The sequence below is a fragment of the Vidua macroura genome, chromosome 13, assembly GCF_024509145.1.
Source record: "Vidua macroura isolate BioBank_ID:100142 chromosome 13, ASM2450914v1, whole genome shotgun sequence".
In the NCBI taxonomy this organism is placed as follows: domain Eukaryota; kingdom Metazoa; phylum Chordata; class Aves; order Passeriformes; family Viduidae; genus Vidua; species Vidua macroura.
In genome coordinates, this window is record NC_071583.1 from 12,144,466 (window position 1) to 12,169,756 (window position 25,291).

The 25,291-nt window shown below is 47.2% G+C and overlaps 1 protein-coding gene across 1 annotated transcript in view; it reads right to left on the minus strand.

Annotated features, from left to right (window-relative positions):
• NCKIPSD (NCK interacting protein with SH3 domain) overlaps positions 1–25,291 on the minus strand; it is a 51,513-nt gene extending 26,222 nt beyond the window's left edge. Inside the window, exons 1-3 of the mRNA XM_053989807.1 lie at positions 25,061–25,291; positions 3,360–3,472; positions 2,415–2,616 (exon numbers count right to left, since the gene is read on the minus strand). Coding sequence (XP_053845782.1) covers positions 2,415–2,616; positions 3,360–3,472; positions 25,061–25,231 — 486 coding nt within the window. The 5' untranslated portion in view covers positions 25,232–25,291. The remainder of the gene's footprint in view (positions 1–2,414; positions 2,617–3,359; positions 3,473–25,060) is intronic.

Below are 25,291 nucleotides of genomic sequence, written 5' to 3' on the forward strand. Positions count from 1 at the left end.
TGGGTCATTCTGGAGTATTTTCATGGCTTCCAAATTTACCACACAAGTTTAACAGTTATTACAAGATAGTGCTTAAATTAATAGATGTACAGACAATGCTAGCTCAGCTCCTGCCAGTTTAGACAGCCACAACACCACAGTACAAGTGGCTGTGAGAAAAACATGAAGCATCATAGGAATTTCCCTGTGCTTGCCCAAGCCACGTGGCCAGGAGCTGTAACTGATGGCCATCCCCTCCCTCCACCCCACAACCTAGTCACTACTTGGGCCAACAGGAGGATGTACAACACCAAAACCCCCATAGGGAAACCCTCCTCCTCTGTGCAGCTCCATGCACAAGGTGACCATGCAGGAGTTCTTGAAGTTCAGATCCCACCTGTCCAGAGGGAAAAAGATGAGGGACTTTACCAAAGGTTTTAAGAGAAGCAACTGCTGTGTTGAAACTCTCCCTTTCACAAGGCCTCTATTAGGGCACTGTGAACTTCCTCAAATGCACAGATTATACACATCTGCTGCCTGTCCTTTACCCTTTTGCAAGGACTGATAGCAGGCTGTGCTCCCTGCACTGCTCAAAGACAAGAGCTGACTTTACCACAACACTCCCATTCCCTTCACAGTCAAGCAGGCAGAGAACATCACCACTCTGACTCCTGGGAACAATGTTATTATACTAGTACCCTTTAAACAAAGTAAGACAACAATAAACCAAATTAACAATCGCCCACCCACCACCTCCTCCGGGAAAACTCTGCCAAGCCAGACACACTGGTCTGTAGCAAAGGTTTCTGGAGATGAGCATCACAAACTCACTGAGCATGCACAAATGCAGCAGACTAAAATACTCCAAGAGCCCAACCTCCACCCTTGGCAGCTGGTATGGCAGCAGCCCCAGCCTCCCACCTTATGCTGGCTGTGGAGGAGCTGAAGCACAAATGCCCTCACCAACTACTGCAGCCAGTTCAGTCCTGGGAGCAAAACCACTGAAGGGAAACTTCAAATTTTGCTTAGGTTTTCAGATGCAAACAGTAAATGCACTTGAAAATCCCAAGCAATGAAAAGCACATGCCAAGACCTCTGCTCCTCTGGAGCTAGTGAGAAAGTTTAGATTTCAGTAGGTCTCCTCTTAGGCTACTGCATAACCAGTGGAAGAAAGCAATGCTGCTTCCTCCACTTTGTATTTTCAAAGCACTCAGGAAATCCACCAAGCTGTTAAAATCTCAAGGAGCCCTTTCAGCACAGGGCTAAGCTGGAAGCTCTTCAACTGCATCCTCAGTGCCACCCAGACAGAAACAGTTCTTTGTCAGCCAAGGAAATTCGTCTTCCTCCTTTTTGGCAAGCCACCAAACCACAGACCAGATAAAGACAGGGAATCAGCATGGAGAATGGGCTGTAAGGTGCCCCATTTGCTTAGCCCATAATGTACAGGCTTGAGAATGGAGCTAGTTGGACTGCCAAAGAACAGAAATGAATACTGAGGAGAAAAATGGGGTTTGTAGGAATTGCTGTGTTCAGCCAGAGTGAGCCAGAGCTACCGTTCATCTCCCCTAACTCACAGTTCTTCAAGTGTAAAACAAGCCTCATCTGCTAGGGGTGACAGCAGATCAGTGCTTTATAAACACAATACCACCAAACATTCAGCCCAGAGAGATGAAGAAAAATTACAGTGCATGTGTTCATCTGTAGGAGGAATGAAATGCTCATCCTTGCTTGGCGCCTTTGGCCCTAACATCCAGCTACACCTACACAGGGAAATCTGGCACATCATTCATCCCTAACAGCCACAGCCCCATCCTGGGCTGCTACTTTGAAGCCTCACTGATGCCACACTGTAACCTTGGAACTGCGTGTCACTGAGATAAAAAAAGATCTGCTTTAAGTCTTATTTCCTGCAATTTGCCTTTAATTCATCATGATAAGCAACCTTCAGACAAAGCAGGATCTTTGGGGTTTTTTTGGCTTTTTGCTTTGTTTTGAGTAGTATAAATAGGCAGCCACAGCAGATAAAATGCTTAAGGACCAAGATCTTGTGCAGACATAACAAGGGGGAAATGAAACAGTGCTGAGTGCTTGGAGGGAGCGCTACTGCTCATGTCAAAACTGCTTTTTAAAGCATTCTCCAGGGAACCGACAACTCTTTTAGAAAGCTGCCAGGAGATAGTCACACAGCATGGAGTGGATTTCACATGTTACCATAAAACCATGGACCCTCAAGGATTCCAAAAAGCATGACAAGTGAAAATGGCAGAGGGACTGTTCCAGATTTCTTAGACACTAACACTTTACACTGCAGTAATCCCAGGTCAGCAGCACAAACACCTGATTTGTAACTTCAGCTGCAAAGGCATTTTATTCACCAGGAAAAGAAACATCACACTACCAAAGGAGGAACCTAGCAAGTGTCCAGCCACTGTTACCTGATAGAGACCTTCATCCTCCCCCTCGAACTCGGTGTTGGGAAGGCTGTGGTGCCGCTCGTACCCAGTCCGGCACACCCCGTTGGGCTGCCGGGACACATCCAGGTGGTGATCGCTGGAGGACTGAGTCATCACGGTCCCCTGCGGGGTGGGAGAGTGGCTTTTACGGGACACAGTCTCCTTCCGGTGATGGATCAGTTTTCTGAAATGGAATGATGACATCAGGAAGGGCAAAGCTCAAGGGAGTGACCATGCTGCAACATTTAAATTATTTTTTTAATGATTTATTGCATTTGGGTTATATATACCAGAATGGGCTACATTACTCTGAACACCAGCTCCAGTTTCATTAACAACTAAGGAAGCACTTCTGGGGGAGGAAGGAAGAGGCTTTGCAAAAGCCCATAATTTATTCATCAGTTCACTGGAGAAAAATGCCTCTTCCTCGGGGGAGAGTCACATATTGCATTGCAAGCTTCAGAAATTGCCTGTACTTCAGAATTGCTGTTCAACAGAGATTAAACCAGCATGCCTCAGCACAGAGTCTGAGGTGTCAGAGAAAACAAAAATTCTCCTCACAAGCAATTATTTGAGAATGTATTAAAGACCTTGGGTCACATGCCAAAAACCTTAACAATTCCTGGCTGGTAAAGCAGAGAAAATGCAGCCAGAAAGGTTAGGGATTTCTCCTCCAAGCCTACAGTGTGGCTGAGAATCTCCCTTCTTGGCATGCACAGAGATAGAGGAGCAAGGCCAAAGCTCTACTTTGCTGGACACGGTTGTCAGGAGGAGCAGCAGCAGCTCAAACACTGGCAAGTTCTCTGAGTGCAGCAGCACTTTGCAGCACAGGAGCTCAAACCAACAAAATCCAACATCCTCCAAGGACAGAATGACACTGTGACCACCCTCCATCCGCCAGCTCTCCCAGATGCCCGTCATACTTACTGGAGGACATCTCTCTGCTCCAGGTTGTATTTCCCCCCATTCTTCATGGCTGCATTGTGCACAGCCTCAATGGCACGGTCAATGGACTGGAGAACCACATCCTGCTCCAGCACCTGAAAAACAACATCCAACATGTTACTGTGCCCTTCAGCTGAGGTTCTTTTGCACCAGAGCTTATGGCACAGTGAACTCCCAGAGTTTATGTTTAAGCATAAACTTGTTACAAGCACCAAAGTCCCTACAGGGAGAGCAGAGGCAAAGCTTCAGGACCATGCAGCAGCCTTGAACATTTAGCCTGTTGCAGGGAGGTTTTCAGATCCCACTGCAAAGCCAAGTTTATCCCAAGCCAAATTATTCCTGCTCTTGCTGCCTTCCTGTGGAGCAAATTCACAACTGTGAATGTGACAGTTGAAATCTGGTGGTCTCCAAAGTCTATTGGCTCTGAATGATTGTTTTTTTTTTCCAGGGATGGTGACTCCACCACCTCCCCAGGCAGACCATTCCAGTACTTTATCACCCTTTCTGTAAAAATCTTTTTCCTAACATCCAACCTGTATTTCCCTTGGCACAGCCTGAGACTGTGTCCTCTGGTTCTGTCAGTTGCTGCCTGGAGAAAGAGACCAACCCCACCTGAGCACAGCCACCTTTCAGGGAGTTGTAGAGTGTGATAAGGTCACATCTGAGTCTCCTTTTCTCCAGGCTGAACAACCCCATCTCCCTCACTTGTTCACCAGCCTTGTTGCCCTCTGGACACGCTCAAGCGTCTCAACATCCTTCCCAAACTGAGGGGCCCAGAACAAGGTGCAGCCTCACCAGTGCCAAGTACAGGGAAAAAATGACCTCCCTGCTCCTGCTGGCCACACTATTCCTGACACAGGCCAGGATGGCTTCTTGGCCAACAGGGCACACTGCTGCCTCATGTTCAGTCAGCTGTTGACCAGTACCCCCAGGTCCTTTTCTGCCTGAGCACTGTCCAGCCATGCCGTCCCCAGCCTATAAACTTGCAGGAGGTTATTGTGGTAAAAATGCAGGACCCAGTACTTGGACTTATTAAATCTCCACCCAAGCTGTCACAGCAACATTTATTCCTCCTGCCAGCTGGTTTAGTACTTGTTACTGCAGTTAAAATACACAGCAGCCTTGAAAGAAGAAACACCAAAGATACCTCTCCCTGGGCTCCCAGAAGAGGCTGCAAGGGGAACAGGAAGATAAAGCAGGTTTCTACACTTGTGACAGTCTAAAAGGCTTTGTTTATCAATAGTTGATATGCCTTCAGGAGAAAAGACCTTTACAGGACTAAGGCAGAAGGCAAAGGACACGCTACTGAGTCTCTGAGCCACAGGTCTCCCATAAGCTGCCACTGGTGCCAGCACCATCCGTTCAGTCCTGCTGCTCCAGCCTCAGCCCATGCACATGGGGAGGAGGGGAATGCTCAGACTCCAGTGCCCACTGCAGCTGTTTGAACACTAAATCCCTCTTTCACTTGCTTTGGCCCCCCCTCCGCGCATCAGAGCAACTATTTATCCAGCCAAGCAGCGGCTGGATTCTCATCAAGGATGCCCCTTAATTGGCCTTAGGGGGCTGCAGAGCACAGAAGGGAAGCCCTCCCCACCAGGGCCAAAAGTGCCTGCCTCCATAACACTGGCATGCAGTTTCCTGATAACATGCTATGTATTATTTATATCGTGGTTAATTGCTTAAGCAAATGTGAATTAACAACTACCACAGACTGTGGGGAATAAAACAAGGTGTGGATGAGATGAGAGATCTCTTCTGCAATACTCAGCTTTGAAAAATTTAGGAGGGCTTTTTTTTTTTTTTTGTTGGTTTGTTTTCCCAAGAAAGATAGGGAAGAAAGCAATTGGGGAAAACTTTAAAAATAAAACCAAATCTGTTAAAGTATCAGGTCAAGAACAAAACCAATACTCAGAATTCAACTTTGGGATGAAGCCTCCAAGCAGCCCCATGTGGCCTAGGGATATGGCCTAGTGAGCATTTCATCACCTCTAACCACAGAACTAAGGAAACGGAGCAAAGTGTATTTGAATTCATTCCAAGGAGGGTTGGAAGGAACAGCAAGTTATTTCAGTGAATTCACCTCATTTTCTGAAAAGATAAGAGAAAATTACAGCAAGCTGCATGCTCTCTCTGGGAAAGGGGAGCAGTACAGAAGTCTCCAGCACTGCTGTCTCCAGGAGAACGTCAGTGTTGCTCTGAGTGCCACAGACCCCTGCCCTCTGCATTCCCATATGAGTCCCCACCCAGTCCCATCCTCCGCAGTCTTCCACACTTTCACCCACATGGGTTTAAACCCTTTCTCAGTCTGATCATCCCAAGGAAGACAGTGGTACAGAGCACTGAATCCTACTGAACAGCTCAGCATCTCTGCCCTCTTCCAGGGAGCACATCAGTGCAGTCCACAGGAATCCATCCACAGGCTGAAATCATAGAAGGGTTTGGGTTGGAAGGGATCTTTTAAATCTTCTAGTTCCAACCCCCTACCATGAGTAGGAATGTCACTCACTAGACCAGATTTCCCAGGGTCCTGTCCAACCTGGCCTTAAATACTTCCAGGGATGGGGCATCCACAGTTTCTCTGGGCAACCTCTTCCAGAGCCTCACCACTCTCCAGTTAAGGAATTTCCCCCTAGTATCCAATGTAATCCTTGCCTCTTACAGTTTAAAACTGTATCCCCTTGTCTTAGCACTACCTGCCAATGTAAAAATCATTGTCCATCTTTTTATAAGCTCCCTTTAAGTACTGGAGGCAAGGAGGTTTCCCTAATGCCTTCTCCAGGCTGAACAATACCACTCAGCCTGCCTCCACAGGAGAGGCTCCTTGCTGTGCAATGCCATTTACTATGGAGAGGGTGCTTTCTTTCTGATAAAACACAGCATTTTCACACTAATGCAGCAGTGCTGTGACAACTGGCTTTTAACTGCTGTGCCCTTTCTTTTTGTTTCTGTTCCCAGACTTCTATTAACAAGGCCCTGTCAAAGGGCTGGAATAAAAAAGCAGCATTAACTTGCTACTTGCACTTTATGACATTGTTGATGCTGCTCATAAACCATCTCCCTTGCTCAGCTGAGTTGGGAGGGTGCATGTTGGGTGAGGGGGGAAATGGCAGGGTCTTCAGCACAGGAGCTGCCTCGCATTCTGGGTTTGTAGGACACCCACCATCAGGGATCCCTTGCATCATAGTCATAAAAGTTAAAAAATAAATGTCAGTATCCTGCATAGATCATGTGATTCAAAGGATCTGCACACTCCTCAGGTTAACCAAAATGGCACTGCTTTGTTTAAAGGGGGATGGATGAAAAAGCACATTGCAGTTGAAATGAGCACAGGCTGCAAAGGGCAAAAGTCTGGTTTGCCAAGGTCTCACCTATGATCTCCTCCTCCCTAGGACTCGAGTGATTATGTGCTCACAGCAATTCTGGGCAGTGCCTCGCTTTTCTCCCCATGCAATCTAGGGAGATCAGTCACTCTGCAGGACAGGGGGATCCTGCTTGTATCCAGTACCCATTGCTGAGGATGCTGGCAGCTGGGACACAGGCAGGCAGGGGTCCTCACACATTCACAGGCAGCCCTGGCCACACACGGCTCTACAGCCTGCAAAGGAGAGGCCACAAAGTGGCAGCAAGAGCAGAGCCCTGGAGTGAAGGCAGGGCTGGGTGCTCCAAAGTCCTGCAGAGTCCTGTGCTGCAGTCCTGCCCCATCCTATGCTCTGGGCTACAGAGATGAAACCCTATTCATAAGCTAAGGCTCACATGGAAGCAAGGGAATGCATGAAAAGGGCATTGCTGTACAGAGGGCTGTCAGAGGAGACGTACCAAGCAAAGCCCAGGAATTCAGCTGGATTTACTGAGACTGCACGGTGGGGGTTGGCAGAGTCCTGAGCAACCACTGCAGCATGCAAGCTGTTAACTGTGTCCTTCACCAGTTTACTGGCTTGCCAGGCACAGCCACAGCCATGCCAGCCACTCTGGGAAGGCAGAAAAGGTGGCAGGGACAGGGCAGGAACATGGCTGTGACAGGGCAGCGATAGCAGTGGAAAGCACTGGCCCTCACAGGGTGAGCACAGGAGTCTCCTTGGCCAGCGTGGAGTGATGGTGCCCAGGCCATCACAAAGAGGCACCAACCTTCTGCCCAACATACCAAGAAGATCAAGGGGTATTTACTGAAGTATTGATAACACATTCCCACCGGTGCTTCACCCCAGAAAGGAGTGGCTGCCATTCCCTCTATCAGATATTTCTGGTTTAATCAAACAACGCTGCAGCAGAGAAATGCTGGGCTCTCTATGCAGCCTGTCTCCAGCAGCCTGGCAACAGCCAGCGGCAGGGGAAGAGCAGAGAAGTGACCCTTGGTGATCACAGGCCATACTGGCTATGGGCACTGTATCAGAGAACCAGGGCTACCACCAGCACCCCACAGGCCAGCTGCTCTGCAAGGAACATGGTACTGCTCAATTAGAGCCATGACTGTCAGCCAGGAAACTGAATTTCTTCCTTCATAGTCTGGTGTAGGAGAATCACAGAAGCATTAATAAATCATTATTTCCTCACTCCTTGCTAATAACAGAAGCAAACAAAGGATATCCCCAGAGCCTGCTGCCAATTTCCTCCCCACATGATGAGGACAGTCTTAGACCTCAGCACTGCCTTGGGGTGCTTTGCACACCCCAGGGTGGTTGGGGAAGATGTCTTTCCCAGGGCCAAAGACAAGCTTTTAAGAAGTACCCTTCCAGAATGTCTTGTGAGTGCCTAAAGCACGGCCAGCACAGGCATGGCCCTGCAGAGACAGAAATGCATCTATCCCTGTGCCTCACACTGCTCTCATCCTCACTGCCCCAGGAGCAGTCTCCCCAAAAAGAGCATACCTGCACAGGATGTGTCGCACAGGCTGGTGAGAGACCCAAGCAATTCAGAAGACACTACAGGTGTCCTTGTTGTACAGGCAGCACACCCTCCTCTCCTGCCCTCCCCAAGCTATCAAAAATGTTCTCCCCTCTCTCTTTGTTTGTAATCTTTTCACGTGTACCACTGGTGTTGTTTAAATGCATTCACATAGAAGAACTTGCTCAACAGTCTAGAATAATCATACCTTTCAGAAAAGCATTTTCTAGACAAACAGGCTGACAGCTGCATCAGCTCAGACAGGCTGAGCCACTCTTTGTGCACAAGGCTCCCACATTTATGAAAGTGGCCCATTAACTTATGGCAGCCTTTTCTTTGCCTCCACAGGGGGCTGATCCAAGAAAACATAGATTTTTTTTTTTTTCTCCTCCTACCCCCCCATTCATTAGAGATCAAGGGCATTTACTCTTCTGCATGTGCAGGAATCGGTGCCCTCATGCCTGCAGCTGCCTCTGCAGCCAGAGCGGTGCCCAGGCAGGGCTGCTCATCTTCACCCTCATCTCATTGCCCCAGCTTTCACAACATGACAACAAAGGACAGACAAAGTTTTGTCTCTAGTGACAGCTCAGTTTTCATGCAGCTGCACTGACACGGACCACTGGTGAAATTAGTATATTTATCCTGCTGGCAAACACAGGCACAGGCTGGTTCTTTGTTACACAAATCGGAGAGGAACGCCACCTCTTAGGTCACATGCCCTTCACTCCCAGTCACCGCCAGACTGTCTGCATGTTTATTCCTTCCAGATTGAAATGATCGCGGCACCAACGTACAAAAATCAACTATCCTTTGTCTGTGGCAGAGTGATGTGCCAGATCAGAGTTCCCCCTTTGGGACCACACAGCTCAAACAAATGGGCTGAATTTTGGTTTTTTTACATTGCTGGGGAAAACTCAGCTCCTTTCCCTTCCCTTTTTGCAGCCCAAATCAGAAATTTTTAGTCCTCAGGCTGTTGGCTAAGAGAGATGCATTAACTTACTCTTGCCAGCATGAAAATATTGTGCCTTATGGCACTTAAAAGCACACAACAAAAACGCAAGTGAAACAATGGGCAACTGCCCTGGTTACTGAGCAAATAAGATGAGTAAAGCTCCAAACAAACCTGCAGCATCTCTGACTCGCTTGTGAAAAAACAAAGACATGGCTGAGCTCTCCTGACAAAGAGGCAGCCCAGAAGCAGCCCAGGAATTCCTGCTGATATGCTACAGTGCGTTTCTCACGGATCGGTGTTTTTCCACTGTGTGCTGACAGCAGCGGCTTGAGCAGACAGCCGGCACAAATGGGAAATGAAAAGAAAGGATAGCCAGGGAAAAGGCTTAAGCTGTGCAAATCATGCTAAAGCAAAAGCCAAAGCTCCTGCCAAAGAGATACACTAACTAGGGACAGTACAGGCACAAGAGGCATTCGGAACAAACAGAACCCTGAAGGCAGCAGAGGGATGCACAGCAACCAAACCTCAATCAATTTCTCTCCCAAGAGCAGGAAGCCTCGGAGTCAGGGAGAAGGGGGCAGAGATAGGCCGAGGGACAAGAGAATGCATGCAACCCAGCACTGCATGCTTGTACTTCCTGAGGTGGAAATGCTTCATCCTAAGTCTCTCCAGCCATGCTCAGACCCTGTTTACTGGCCACGATGACCAGAATCGGCTACTGATTTCTTCACCTCATAATTTTGCACTCTCCAGTAACCAGAACACATGTCTCCACTCTAAGAGGATAAAAGCAGAGACAAATTTTTAAAAGAAAACAATCAACATATATATCTTGCTGTTCCCTGCTGCCTTTATTGTTACTGCTCTCAATACTTCAGGGACTTCCCTGGTTCAGCCTGCTCCAGACAACAGAGCTGCCCCTCTCTTTAGGATCACCTGTTCAACATAATTTTTGCACACAATTGTCAAGTCAAGTCAGTATCTGACATGATCAACATGTGCAGGAAAACTTACATTTCTACTGACACATACATAAATATAAAATGTATATATACACTTGAGTTATCATCTGCACTGAAAAAGAAAATAGTAGATAGCCTCTGCTTTGATGAAAACTCAGGATTATGAACCAGCATGTATCAAAGTGAAAGGAAACATACTGCAGGGCAGCACTAGAAGTATACCAAGACTTTTGACATATTAGCATTTGAAGTTGAAAAAAAGCCCAACAGAAGGAGTTTTGCCAGACTTTGTGTAGTCTTCAGTTTGGTAGCCCAAAAACTGCTAAAGATGTTATTTGCTCACCGAGATTCAGCACAGCTCCAAGATCACTTGCACACAATTAGCACAGGTCTATAAAACAACCCCTGTATTAATTATGATCAAAAATGCAACTAATTTCTAAGTACCCAGAGTGTTGGGGAGAGTGCAAGGTGCTAATCTCAGCCATCTTTGTTTTGATTGAGTTGGCAAAAACATGGATGTGGGATGAAGATCCAGCCACAGAAACTCTCTTTGCAGTTAAACAGACTTGCCAAGAGCTGCCAGAACGAGGAGCAAGGTCAGAGCCCAGAGGAGAGAACAAGACTGGAAAACTCCGCAAGTCCTGGCTCTTCTTCTGGCATTCAAAGAGGAAGGCTCAGGTTCCCCCCACAATTTATTTCCATAGCAGAGATTGTAGCAAAATGCCAGAAATGTGACAGTTATATAAAACATAGGATAAAAAAATTCAAATGTCTGCCATGATCAAGAGAACTCTTTCCTTTCCTATTCACCCCTGCCTTGGAGCACATTACAGTACATGAGGATCAAGTAAGTAAAGTGTCCAGGGATCAAGCAGGAAAAAATATGCAATTATGTTGTCAATTCAACTGATGCCCAAAGACAGATGCAAAAGAGCCCATATGTACATGTTAACCAAAAGGGACTTTCCTCCTGCATTCCACAGACTGGCACTGATGTAACAGCTTGCAGTTACATGTTTGAGAAAGAGGTAATAACTCGTGATTCATCTTGCACAGGAATTTATGGCTTATCAGCTTTTCTTCCCAAATCCTCCCTGTCCCATGACCAGCACTCTGGCAAGAGTCAGAAGGCAGCAAACTGGAGTTGTGATGCCAAATTAATCGGAGCTGCTGTCTCAGTCCCAGTGAACATAGGAAGACAGGCAGCAGACTCAAGTGTACATCCCAGGAACATTGGCCAGGCAAGAAGGAGAAGGGGCAAGGAAGGTGCACAGGTCACCATCCAAGGAAGTGCAGAGCCTGTGGGCTTGGCATGAACGATTTCAGTCTGCCAATGGAGAACAAGTGCTGCTTTCTGGTATCCACCGATGAACCTGTATGTGTATATGTACTTCATTAAAACCATTAATGAAAGAAAAGAGATTCCATCCTTAAGAGGCAACCACAGAAAAGTCATCAGCTAGTTTTAGTCCTGGACAGTTGTAAATTGCACAAATAGTAAACCAGACATGAATCCCCAGGATCTTTTGAGTAGCACCAGGAGCTGGCAGACCTGGCACAGCCTAGGCTCTTTCCTGCTAAGCTGTCACTGTGAGCTGAAAACCTGTCTTGCATTACTGTGAGCAAACCTGAGAGAGGCCCTGGAAAGTTCTCCCCAAAGATCATTCTAGTCAGGAGGATCAAAGGTAGCTTGTTGCTGCAGGATCAATTAACAGTCTGGATAGAAAATAATTTTTCTGTGTTTTGGACTCTACATGCAGAATGAGCATTGCTTCCTCTGCCACGAAGGGACACAGCTCCCCTGCACGCTGTGGCAGGACATCTACCCCTCCCCTCCTCTACCACAGATACTTGGTGCATAAAGAGATAACCTGGCTGAAAGGCCCAACAAGGGATCATCTCTGGCTCCAAAAAAGCTCAGGCCTCAGCTAAGAATCAACATCTTAGTCTGGAGAGCAGATGTGGGAAGAGATAAAAGAAATATTTTTGACTGAGAGACACTGTTTTACAAACTGTAAAAGACAGGTGAGTTATCACAGAGGCAGAAGTGTCTTACACACACCCTGACAAGCATTCAAGACTTCTCCCCAGAGTTTGGATGCAGATTCTGTGGTTACTTTCCTGGGAATTGAGAGGAAGGATCAATGACTGGATGGTAAGATACATTGAATCCTAAGTTATATTATTTCTTCGGTAGCTGTAACATTAATAGGTAGCTTTAACCTCATGCTGTACATATCTACTAGTAGTCTCTTTTTGTCCTTATTCCTGTGTAGTATTAGTTTAAGTCTTATGTCTGTTAGTTTTGTGTCTATTAAATAAATAATTCACTCTATAATAGACTGAATCATGCATTATTAAAGAACTTGTGAATGAGAGTGGATTTTGGGGTGCTGGCCACCTCAATAAAGCTACTGTCTGCTGCCAGAGGCCTGGGCAAAAGGCAAGGACTTATCTAAACCCCATCAATTTGTAACACACACCCAAAATAAAGAGAAAGCCAGCAGGGCAGGATCAGAACAGAACACACTAACTTATAGAGAAAACCCAGCATTTTCCTCTGTAATGAGCATTTCCCTTCCTCAAATTACTGGTGCATCCTACCTGAAACTCAGCTTACCATGTTGTGTGATCAGATCACATGTGCGACCTCCTCCGAAATAAAGTGACCCTCAGATCACCATGTGGAAAAACCTGAGCATTTTTTACCAGGAATAAAACTACTCCAAGCAAAAACAGAATGCCTGTGTTTATGCTGCCCCCCTGTTCAAAGACAGCAGCTCCACATTCTCATGGAGCAAAATTCATTCGAAGCTGGAGGGATCACTTGCCAACAGCACATTTACTATCATCCCTTCACAAAACTCCTAAGCACAAAAGATAAACCAAGGTCCTTGAGATCTTCTCCTGCTAATGTTGTTTCAGGCCAGGGACCCAAGACAGAAAACATATTTACAAGGTTTCTCCAAAGCAGGTGCCCATATAATGTTCCCACAATATGGATCTCAGAAGCAACTTTACTTCTCTCCACAGCCCCCTCTGGGTCAAAGGAACAAAGATTTGAAACATCAGTACTGGGAAACCCCAGGATACCCAACCAGCTTCTCCCCAACATTTTCAAGCTGTACTGAACAGCTCCCACCATTGTGGAAGAAACACATCTCCTCTTTGGTGGGGACATATTTCCCAGCATGGGAAGACCAAACAAGTCCTCCACCTATGCAGAACAGCACGTCCAGACCCAGCAGGCTTCTTCCAGCCACTAGGATCATTCATGACTTTAGACTGGAACAAATTACTCATTCTGGGATTTAAGCAATGTAACAACGAGACTCCCTGTAAAAGATAACCCTCACATGCTCATTTGCTTTCAGGTGGGCCACAGGAAAGCTATGGCAAGAAGGAATATCCTCCAAAAGAGGATCCTGTGCCATGGGTTTTGGTAGCTATATATTTTAACATGTTCACAGTAGCACTATGGAACAGGGGATGTTATTCATGCTTTTGGCTTATCAGTGCTATACACAAGAATTACATGAAGTTAGGTGTGCCAGTTAATTATAGCAAAGCCATTTAAAGACTGTTGAGGGTGCAGGTGTAGGGCACCAAAGGGAGGAGGTATCAGAGGGGTTGAAATACTCCATACACATTGCACTGTCAAGAGGGAGATCATGCTAATTGGTCACAGACAAAATACCCAAGCATGCACACATCCTTGTTAGCTAAGAGCTGCTTCTGCACGCACATTTATTCTTGGTAAAGTGGATTTCTGCTGATGTTTCTGTTCCTGACTCTCACCAAATCCAGCAAGTCAATGCAATCGTGCTTTATGGGGAACGTGATAAAACTAAAGCTAATTCATACCCCAAAACCAATGAAGATACCACTGAGATCTGCAGCAGTGTCTTACACCGTTATATGTGTGATCATTAAAACAACAGCACAAGCTGAAATAAACCCCAGAAATTTTTGAACTAAAGATCCTGCAGCTGTTTTTGTCTGGCAGACAGCAGAACACTATTTTTCTGTGCTGCAAAACTTCAACAGACTGACAGTTTCCATTGACCTACAAAAGTAGCTTGAGAATTTCAAGTTTAGCTCTGTTTACCAAAGGAATGAGGCTAACTTGCTGTTATCTTCAGATTCAGTTCTAGAACAAATTCTGGGGTTTGTTCAGTGGGTTTTTTAAGGGTTCACCTGGATTTGCTGACATTTCACCTATAAGGAAGTAAGAGGTGAGTCTCAGAAGAAAAGCAACTCATTAGTGTCCCACACTATCTTCAGGAGAAAACCAGCCTCTGCTTTAGCTGCAATTTATAATCCCATCTCCTTTTGCAGCTTAGAGTAGCACCGGCTCCTCAGAAAACACAAAGAAATGGGGACAGGAGGGGAATGTCCTCGTAAGACAGTGTGCTTCAGGCAGCAAAACAGCCATAATCCTGTTTTCCTCACTTCCTGAGGCAGTGAACAAAAAAACCTGCCTTTGTTAGACTGTTCATTTCCCATGAGCAAAAGTTGCTCCCAGCTCCCATGGCTCATTACAGGATTGATTTCTTATATCTGCTTCTTCTCGTGCCACATTCACCTGTATCATCATCCATCTCACTCAGAGGCATCAGCGAAAGCAAACCACTGTATTTCAGGAAATCTTCCCAGCCCATACTGTGCGGGACAAATCTGCAGGAATGGAGATGGCCAGGACTCAGCTCATGTCCTGCATGCAGGTCTGGAGCTGCCGAACAGCAAGCAAAGGGTGACAGTAACTCTGAAGCTGTGTGGTTTGCACAATTCGTGTGCATGTTTTCTCTCTCCTGTCCAGGAGGCAGGGGCGCTGCAGCAGGCACGTGGGAGAGGAGGACGGGCGAGACAGCCGCGCTAAGCCGTGAAACCGCGCCACGCCGCAAAGCCGCCCCGTGCCCGGACGTTTTGTCACCACAGTGCCCTGCAGTTGTGCCAAGCCACCACGCAGGTCCTGCAGAGGCTTCCTTGTCACCTGCACAGAGCCCCTATAAAAGGGGCACCCAACAATAACATTTGGCTGTCATCTCATGAACTTCAGTGTGTCCTGTCATATGCCTGTCTCCAACATCAGCGACAATCTGGAAAGGCACAGAATTCACCGAGTTCACACAAAAAGGAATTGTCACCACATCAGATTCAGAGGCCACGGAGGCTGGCATTTGTCTGCTCAGTGCAGAGCTTCAACTTGATGTCTCTAGGCGGCCATCTGGTTTCCACAGGAGCTGCCCTGGTTCTTATTGCAGCATACAGACATTGACTGAACTCTGCTAACAAAGAGCCCTCCATCTCAAAAACATGTCCAACCACTTCCATCCTCCAGGTGCAAGTGGGTGAAAGGCACCTATGTGGTCCATCAAGGCTTTCTTCTCACCTCCAGAGAAAGAGGATGAAGCTCAGAGGCTGAGCTCAGCCTCCCAGCAAGCTCAAGGGCAGTGGAGGGGGAGCAGGCAGCAGGAACTGTGGGAGATGACATCCCAGCTACATCAGCAGCTGAGGATGTATGGCCTCAGGCACAAACCTCATGGATAAGCATTCAAAGACTTTTTCATCAAGACATCATCCCAGCAATTCCTGCCTCCTTGTGGGTGAGTGTCTATCTCTGCAGCTCTTGCCTCATCTTCTCCCTCAATCCTTTGGTTTTTGTTCAACATAATAGAAGCTTTGGATTGAGGCCTGCCATAAGGTTTTCATACTACAAGGCACTGTCCCTACTTGTAATACAAAAAAAAACAAGAAATAATTAATAGTTATTACTTAGAAAATACCTAATCTGAATTTGAAACCTGTGATTTAGCAAGAAATGACCCACAGCCTGGAATTATCTAGCATAACAACAGCTTGATAAAAAAAAAAACCAAAAAAAACCAAACTACTCTTGAGCAGCTGAACAACGTAAAATACCAGTCTCCAGTGGCATTTCCACCAGTCTCCAGTGGCATTTCCACCAGTCTCCAGTGGCATTTCCACCAGTCTCCAGTGGCATTTCCACCAGTCTCCAGTGGCATTTCCACCAGTCTCCAGTGGCATTTCCACCAGTCTCCAGTGGCATTTCCACCAGTCTCCAGTGGTATGAAAAAGTCAACACCTTGCAGACCACTTTCACACACACCACCCCAGCCTGAGCAACAAAGGGAGACAAAGCAGCACAGATGTTTCCCTCCCCCCCACCCCCAGCAGCATGACAGGAGATCCCTATTCAAAAGCACATCCCACTAGCATGAAAACCAGCCTGAGTCAGAGGAGTGAGTTCATGGCACTTGCATCAGGGTGATGCTGCCTTTTTAGCTGGTCCAGATGGACAGGAGGAAGGACACGGGCTTCACAAGAAGCAAGCAGCTTCCAAGGAGGACAGGAGTGACAACTTCTTCTAAACAACTTCAACAGGCAAGAAAATAACTAGGAAAATCAAACCCATGGACCTCCCAACCTCATTCTATAAAGTTGACAAAATCTTACTTCCCCTTCTTGCCTAAGCCTCGTGCTAAAACAGGACAAGTTTTATTTCTTTGCTCCCTTGAAAGGGAAACAAACAGCTCTGCCACACAAGCTCTGCACTGCAGGGCATGAACACAGATGATCTCACATGAAGCTGAGCCTCCTCTCCCAAGGTGGTGGGTCTTGTCTTTTGGACAACTCTATTTGCCCATTAGCACTGACAGAAGTTCCCACAGAATAGTGCTCAATATCCCTGCGGTGAGAGTGTGATGGGGGCCAAAGGGGAGCAAAGACAAACAGATGCAGTCATGAACCGTGTCCTCTGTTCCGCTTCTCACATGACAAGCTTCAAAACCCTGGTTTTAAAATCAAAGGTTTTGCCATGTGATAAGTCAAGACAAATTAGGTTTGACAAGACCCTCTTTTAAAGGTCAAAATTCGATTTGTGAGCCAGTGGCTGGGGAAGCAAAGTGATGCTCCTCCAGATGCAGGACCAGGACCCACAATTCCTGCTGCGACTCAGACCTGAGGCAATGAGGTCAATCAGGGTCCACAGAAAGAATTTCCCGTGAACTACCATTTCAAATGAGAATTTTTCCTCTAAATACAAGGATTTTTTAGATCCAGGTGCCAACTCAAAGAAAAAGCACATACTGGGGTCCTCCAGGAGTGCCAGCATCCACGTCCCTCTGGAGAGTGTCAGCCCTGGAAATAAGACTTCCTTCCCACTAGAAGTTGGCACCCATCACACAGCAGTCTGCACACACAGCTACAGCAACTCTGGGAGCCAGAGATCACCAGCCCTGCAGGACCAGCTGATTCCTCAATCCAACACCAAACACTTCTAGCCCTCACAGCCCCTGCAAGCCTGCACAGAAATATACTTCTTTAGTGAAATAAATTAAGTCAACTCTTACTGATATGGCCAAGATGAAAGCCTCAATTTAAGTTTTGTCTCAAAAAGAAACAAAATGCACATGCATTTTAATTTTAAAATCTCAGCACACAGAGAAGTTCTCTGTTAGAACTTGTGGCTTGAAAAATTTTGGTTATGGCAGTGGCCATGTAAAATGTTAGTATGTGTGAAGTCTAATTTTCTTGCAGACCATCCAATGCTATAATTGCATACTAAGGCTGCTTGTACTTCCCTCCTTATAAAACCCTTCTGGAATTCGTACTTCTTCCAATACCCAGGCTGACAACTCACACACTGAATACATAATCCTGTCTAGGAACAACAAAGTTTAAATTGTTCATGAGGGAGTAAATCTGGGATGCTCTTATAAACTGTTTGTTTTTATGCATATCTGAAATACAAAAGGAACAGAATATAAAGGAGGTTGCTTCTGCTCCAGAACCAGAGCTCTCAACAGACAGGTTCAGCTGTTTTTCATGTTTCAACCATTGACAGATGTAAACACCCACTTTACACCGTGGGATTTGACCTCCCCCATGGGCATTAATATGCCCAAGGCTTTGCAAGGGATCTTCTTAGGTCAGCCAGTGACCATGATCTAGTCTGCTTTTGTCAAAGCCTTTCCTGGCTTACAGGCTGCCCCAAGCATGGAGGTTACTCTTCTCTTCCAAGGAGAAGGACTCTTCACATTGTTTTCCCATCATCACTAACAGAGCCCATTTTTCTCCAAGGACAAGCAACATTAATTTCTCCCAGCTCTTCAGTGTCTTGCTCCCTCTGTACTTCACGTAGAGCAACAATCACAAGAAAATCAATTTCCATGAACTTTCTGGTTTATTGGTTTCATATTTCTTTCAATACAAATCTTTCCTCCTTTTTTTTTTTTTCAGTTTGTGTTTGTTTTTTCTAATAAGAGTTCACGTGATGGGATGCTGAAAATCCTCAAAGAATACCCAAGAGTGGGATTGTGAGAAGTGATGCAGAAGCACAAACAGAGCAGGATGTTCCTAGTTCAAAGCTGGCAGTTCTTCCTTTTGCAATAAAAAGCTCATCATCATCCAGATGTAAACAAGGAAAGAAACCCAGCCATCTTCTCCTGATGAAAAGCATTCAAAAACCATACAGTAGGCAAAAAAAAAAAAAAAAAAATCACAGATTTGATCAGTAAAATTGCAAGGTAACAGCGGGTGACCAAATGTGCAACACTGTGAAATGCTCATAGCCCAGCACTAAAAAGCAGAGGTGCAAATGGCCTGGCAGACACTATGACCCCGCAGGGAAGTTGGGAACCAATCTGTGTCTGTCTGCTCTGGGCAAGTGCCTCTTTAAAGGCTGGGAAGAAAATGGCACATTTCCTCTTTCCAATCTGCCTCCTCACCTTGCCCTTTCTCCAAAGCAAAGAGAGCTGCAGCCACATTGCTCACATGGACTCTCAGACACGTGCCAGACTCTCAGATACTGCCAGATCTCTTCTGATCAAAGCAGCCTTCATTTTGTTCAGCCCTGAAACAGGCTTAATATTTCCAGCCCAAGAGAGCCATCCATGCATCCACCAGTGTCATTCCACCCATGACACAGGAGCGATAAGACCACACCACCAATGCTGCTCATAACCTGGGTGTCCAGGCCACAAAGACAAATTTTATCTGGTATCAAAAAACCCAACTATTTTAATTGGAGTAAAAATGAGAAGAACATGTCTTCACAGCCAAGACTAAAGATCATTACCATAGCTCTACTTTAATCATTCTGGACCGTGAAAGATTGTAGATCTTCTGGCTAAAATTTCAAGTGTTTAGCTACAGTAATTAGAAATGGTTATAACTCCCTTAACTGTGTAATTTAGTCTCAAGAATAAAACTTAATCTCAAAGCACAAGCAGCTCTAACACAACAGCATCTCTGCTATGGTGAGACCCCAGAGAAAAATGCTTCATTCTTTCACTTTCTCGCATGTGTCAAGAAACGCAGCCTCAGCTACAAAGCACTACCAGCTGCTCATTCTCCAAAATAAAACTTTATTTTTAGCCTAAGCACTTACTCAGGATCTGTGTGAGTATTGCAATTAAGCTCTCACGCCCATTGAAAGCTCTGTCAAACCTGCAGCAGATGACAAATAACGCTGCAGGCTCCAGCACAGGGGACAGTCCGTACAATCACCACCTGTTCAGGAACAACGAGAGCAACTCTGCCAAGGGGCAGAAGCACCAAGTTTAAAGTTGGGTTTTAAGCAGATGGAGGGAGAAACTCTTATAGCAAACAACAATTGCCAAAACTCAGTTTCCAGCAAGCCCGGGGAGGTTGTAGTATCTCCCTCTCTGGAGACATTCTAAACCCACCTGGACACGTTCATGTGTCACTGCTCCAGGTGGCCCTGCCTTTGCAGGGCGTTGGACTGGATGATCTCCAGAGGTCCCTTCCAACCCAAACTATTTTGTGATTGACAATGTACAACCAACTGGGGAGCTGGAACTCGATCTTTAAAGTCCCTCCCAATTCAAGCTATTCTACGATTCCAACTGCGTTCCACAACCATCACTGTCTCCATGGCAGTGTGGAAGGTTTGACACTACCTGAGCTGCCACAGTGATCCTACACAGCACCAGCCTTGGCACATGCTGCTCCATCCCTAAACCAATGCACATGAGATCCTGGCAGAGAAGCAACACAATTACAAACAAGGAGCTTTCCAGCAAGCCAGTGAACTGAATTAACTGAGAGTGGGGCTCACAAGAGCAGAGGCAGCTTAGGGGAAGGCTGGACAGCAGGGCTGGGTGTAAGATGTGGGATCAGGCTGGAGGAGTGGCCATGAGCTGTGAGACCCACACGCTGAGCCCTGGCGTGCCCTGGTCTGCAAGAAAAGGCAGCTCCTACAGTACCTCACTCTGCACCACACAATTCCAGTCCTGAACCCAGGTCAATGCTTCAACAAGAAATAGGGCAGAATGGTTTGGGTAAACAGAGAGTGCTCAAATTTCTCTCCCTCACAGAAACCTGTCTTCTTTGCAGCTGGGGAGGTGACACACCACTCCTGTGCCTGCCTAGTCAGGACTACCAGTACTCTGCCACTACGCACTTGCTCGTGCTGCAGGAGAATTTTAGTTGTTGCTAGGCTGCACAAAGCAGTCTCTTATTTTTATCACATGTCTGTTTATTCTTGTAGAAAAAGATACTGCAAACAGCAATCCAAGGCATCCTCAAAATGCTTGTTACACTCTTTGCTTGGCTCCATTTTCTCACCAGACAGTTCAAAGCTTCTTGGCCATCAGCATACACACCTTTGCACCCAAAGAGACCTTTCCTTGCTCCTCCAGAGGTACAATGTGAAAGCAGGAATAGAGACTCAAAATCCACATTACAAACAATTTTTCACTTATTCCAAATAAATTTAAGGTAATTTTGAAAAGGATATCAATATTAATTTCAAAGCTGTTTCCAAATGGCTTAATACAGCTGGACAGCTAATTTGTAACAGCCAACAGGCTAAACCATTTCCACTTCATCAGGAAACATCTCCCTGTGAGTTAGCACTTATTTTTGCACCCCTGACATTTACCAATAGAGCATTTTAAAGCTGCCATTTCCCTCCTTGGCATTTAATGTTAACACTTTCATTGACAGGCAATGCAGCCTGGGTCAGTGCAGACATGAGACATGACAAGATCAGTCGTGGTGCCTGGTGAGGCTGAGAGCTGAAGCAGCCCTGCTGCTCCTGGATGTGGGTCCCACAGCAGGAGCAAACCACCACAGCCAGCCCCTGTCCTGCCAGGAGCAGAGCAGATCAGCTTTCCTGGCAGGCCAAGTGTCACCCATACTCAGCATCCTCCAGGACAACCACTCCCTCTGTGCTCCTGGTGCTGCTGTGCCACAGCCTGAAATTTTCATCCAGAGCTGGAATAACTCCACATTCCCATACAAGTTTCCAGGTTCCATCATAATAATAGCAACATAGAGCTATTTATCCCACAGAAAGGAACCTTCTTATTTGCTAGACTTAGTATTTGTCCCTTCCTGACACTGAGTGAACCTCCTGTGCCTAAGCAAGCTTTCCAAATTGAATCTTTTACAGCTGCACATAAAGGTTTGAAAAGCCTATCTTCTGGAGTGACTGTCTGACTCCAGAGGACACCCTAAGCTCCATTTCAATCTCCATTTTAATGTTTTTCTGCCACTCATACATCACTTAAGCATCAGCACACAGCTAGAGACAAAACACCAACCTCATGCTGACAGGCACCTTGCCGTTCAATAGGAAGGCCTGGCACTTGAGTGGACAGTTTTGCTGCAGCAGTATTCACCTGGCATTAGATATTAGCACATTTCATGCTCCACCAGTAGCTGGAGGCCACTACCCTTGTGCTGTCACTGGCACAGTGCTAGCTAGATACATGTTTTCACTTGTCTGGCAGCAGCACCTGCAGCCCCTGAGTACACGACCTTGCTGGGCACTATCGTGCCTGCTGGTGTCAAGGCCTCCCAAGATCTCCACCAAGGACACGCAGAGCCAGGGCAAAGCCACGTGTGAGGCCACTGTTTCAACAAGCAACTCTCTTTGTGTGCAGTCCACAAGCTGCCCCATTCAGCAGCACAGCCCAATCTTCCCCTCTTGCTGCTTTACGCCCCTCAGCATCTATCCCCAGAGCAGCACTCGACTTGAAATTACTCTTAATAACCCAAACAGGAGCTAAAAGGGAACTACAGAAGAGTAAAATCAGCAGGAATATCAGCTGAAGTTGGGCATTTCTAATTGACTCAAATTAACTTCACATCATCTGTACCTTCTGGTGCTCTGGCTGGGCCCCAGCTTGTTACTTAGGGGTATTCTAAGAAGGATTTGTTGGTGGAGCTATTTCCCCCCCCTACAACTAGCTCTCTTTTAACAGCAGTACTGAGCCACAAGGATTTCAATACAAAATCCTGCAAGAAGACATCAGGCAAAAATAAGCATTAAAAAAATAACTGAGAATTATTTTTTTCTTTTAGAGAAGCTAAGGCATCAATATCCCATATCTATGAAAGCTGAGGGAAAAAAAAAAACCCTGAAACGCAAGAGAAGCTCAGAAGAAAACAAATGTTCCTAATAGTGCACAGCAGCTCAAGCCTCCCTCGTGAGCATCCTCTCAGCAGGTTGCTGTGAGGGGCTCTGACTGTTCCCCAACCTACTGCTCACCTGGAACCTAACTGCACTGCTGAGGAAGGCCAAGCTTACCTTTACAATGGTGACTCCTGTTGGCCACGCTCTCTCCCTGCTAACACCAATCATTAGCAGTGCTTTTCCCTGCTGTGATTGGGGCAGCATTAATTACCTCCCAAACCGCTGTCACTAATTGGTCTCTGTGCCCTTATTAAACCAAAACTGGGTGACAAAATGTTTGCACTCCTCCTGGACATTGAGCAAACAGTCTCAAGCACACTCTCAGTGAGCAGATGCTTTCTGCTATGAATAAACACATGTTTTGACTTCACATCAGCTCTTCAGAGCTGGCAAGATGCAACAACACAAAGTCAGTCACAGACACGCAGGATGACTGCATCTGCAGAGCAGATCCTGCTGCTTCACACATCATCAACAAATTCAGGTGCTGGAAATTTAATGGCCAAAACACAGATGGGCAGATGCAGGGCAGACTGTTTCCTACAACAAGGTCTAAAGGCATTTGGGAAAGTTACAGCTGAACTAGAGGGAATGCCCACAAAGTCACCAGCATTGCTGCTTTAATACCAGTGCATTACTGACATGTCAGGAGTCAGCCTGGCAGACTGCAAGCTGTGTTGAGGCTGTAGCAAAATATGATGTTAGAAATTAATGTAAAGTCATAGAATTAATACTTTTCCTGTAAGATTCTGAGATGCATACTAGCAAGGTACCTGCAAGAAACACTGGTACGAGTGAGCAGCCTAGGAGAAGGCTCCTGCACCCACAGCAGTGAGAAGACGTCATGCCACACAAGCAAATGAAGCTGAGACTGCAGAGAGGAAACTCATGAGCAGCAACCTGGAGCTATGCCACTGTGGGGTTTTAAAATCTAGCAGTTAATAAGGTCTTTGCTCTGTAACTAAATAGCTCCTGTAAAGAGCTTATTAAGGGCTTATTGATACACAAGATGTCCCCTTCCATCAGGCCATCCTGCAAGGCTGCAGAAGAGCCCCAGCTTCACAGGATGGATGGACCAAGTGGCCATCAAAATGACCTGGTCTTGCCCTGACACACATACACACTCTCCTGCTAATGCTTGTCTCACTGGAGTGTTCTGCAAATCCCACACCCACACTTACTTACAGACTGAGTTACTGCTAATCAGAAATTCAATGGCATCTGAAGGAGCAGCAGCAGCACACTAAAATAAAAAGGGTTGTCACCATTTTCAGACAGATGCCAAAAGGCCCCTTTTAACATTCACACGCATTTCTGTGCAGTTACCCATTCACTAATGCAAAGAGACTTCAGCACCCAGGTCCCACAGCTATCCTGTGGGCCAAAAGTACAAAAGCCCCCATGAATTAGCTCTATATGAAATGCCTATTTTAATTACAGAAGCCATGTTTTCCTCCACTAAGCAGCTCCTGCACTGTACAAGTTACATGCCACCTTTTTCCCATGACACTTGCATGGCACAGTGCTTACACCCCAGCAGCAAAAGGTGTACTCCATCCTCTGACCCCAGTTAGGGCCACAGCAGGTGTTGGACCTTGGGTAATTCCCAGTATCACCAACTTGGCTGTAAGTGCTGCCATGGCAGGCAGCTGCCATGGCTTCTCCTGGCCCCCAGGACAGCAGGGGTGTGCTGCGGGTGTCGTGGTGTGTTAGTGGAAGCAGGACAAGCACCCCTCACTATCCTCGCAGTGTGGGAGTACCAGACACACAGAGCCCCAAGGCTGAACAGCCAGCACAGAGATGGTCATAGGAGTGCCACTAACTTACACCAACCACGGCTGCTGGCCGGGAGATTCCAGTTTACCTGTAATCATGTTTACTCCGGGAAGGAGAATCCCCCTCAGCATCTCCCAGGGATGCTCCTATCTTCCTCTCCCAGTTCTGCAGGAGTAAACAGCCCCTCAGACTTTCAGGCCCAGGAGATCCGTATCCAGTATCCAGCCCCCTTCCTCCGGATGAGCCTGCTGAGGTCTCACTTTGTCCCTGACCCGCAGGGCTGGTGCTCCCCAAACCTGACACCACCGGAGATGAATCCTGCCTCCTGCCACTACGGGATTCCCATCCCACAGTGTCCCAGACTGTTCCCGCCTGCTGCAGACACTGCAGGGGCAGCCACGGCCACAGAAATGGCACACCCGTTTCCCCAGCCGGGCCAGCGGCTCCCGGGGAAGACCCGCGAGGGACACGAGCGGCTGGGGCTGCGCTGCTCAGAGCAGCGGTGCCCTGCACCGCCCCGGCACAAACCCAGCCTGGGACAGCCGGGAAAGCCCCGCTGCCTGCGAGGGGCCAGGGCAGCGCCGCCCGGCCCCGGGACCTCCGGCAGAGCCGCCCCCGCCCGGCCCGGCCCGGCCCGGCCCACCTGCAGCCGCTGGAGGTAGGAGGCCGGCGCATAGCCCGTCTCGCCAGAGCCGGCGCGGGTGACGAGCCACCAGTGCTGGTTGCTGCGCTCCAGCAGCAGGAAGGTCTCTCCGGCAGCGAAGGGCAGCGAGTTGGGCTCGGCCGAGCGGAAGCTGTACAGGGCCCGGTACATGGCGGCGGCACCGGCACCAGCAGCACCGGCACCTCCGCCCGCCCGGACCGGCCCGGGCCC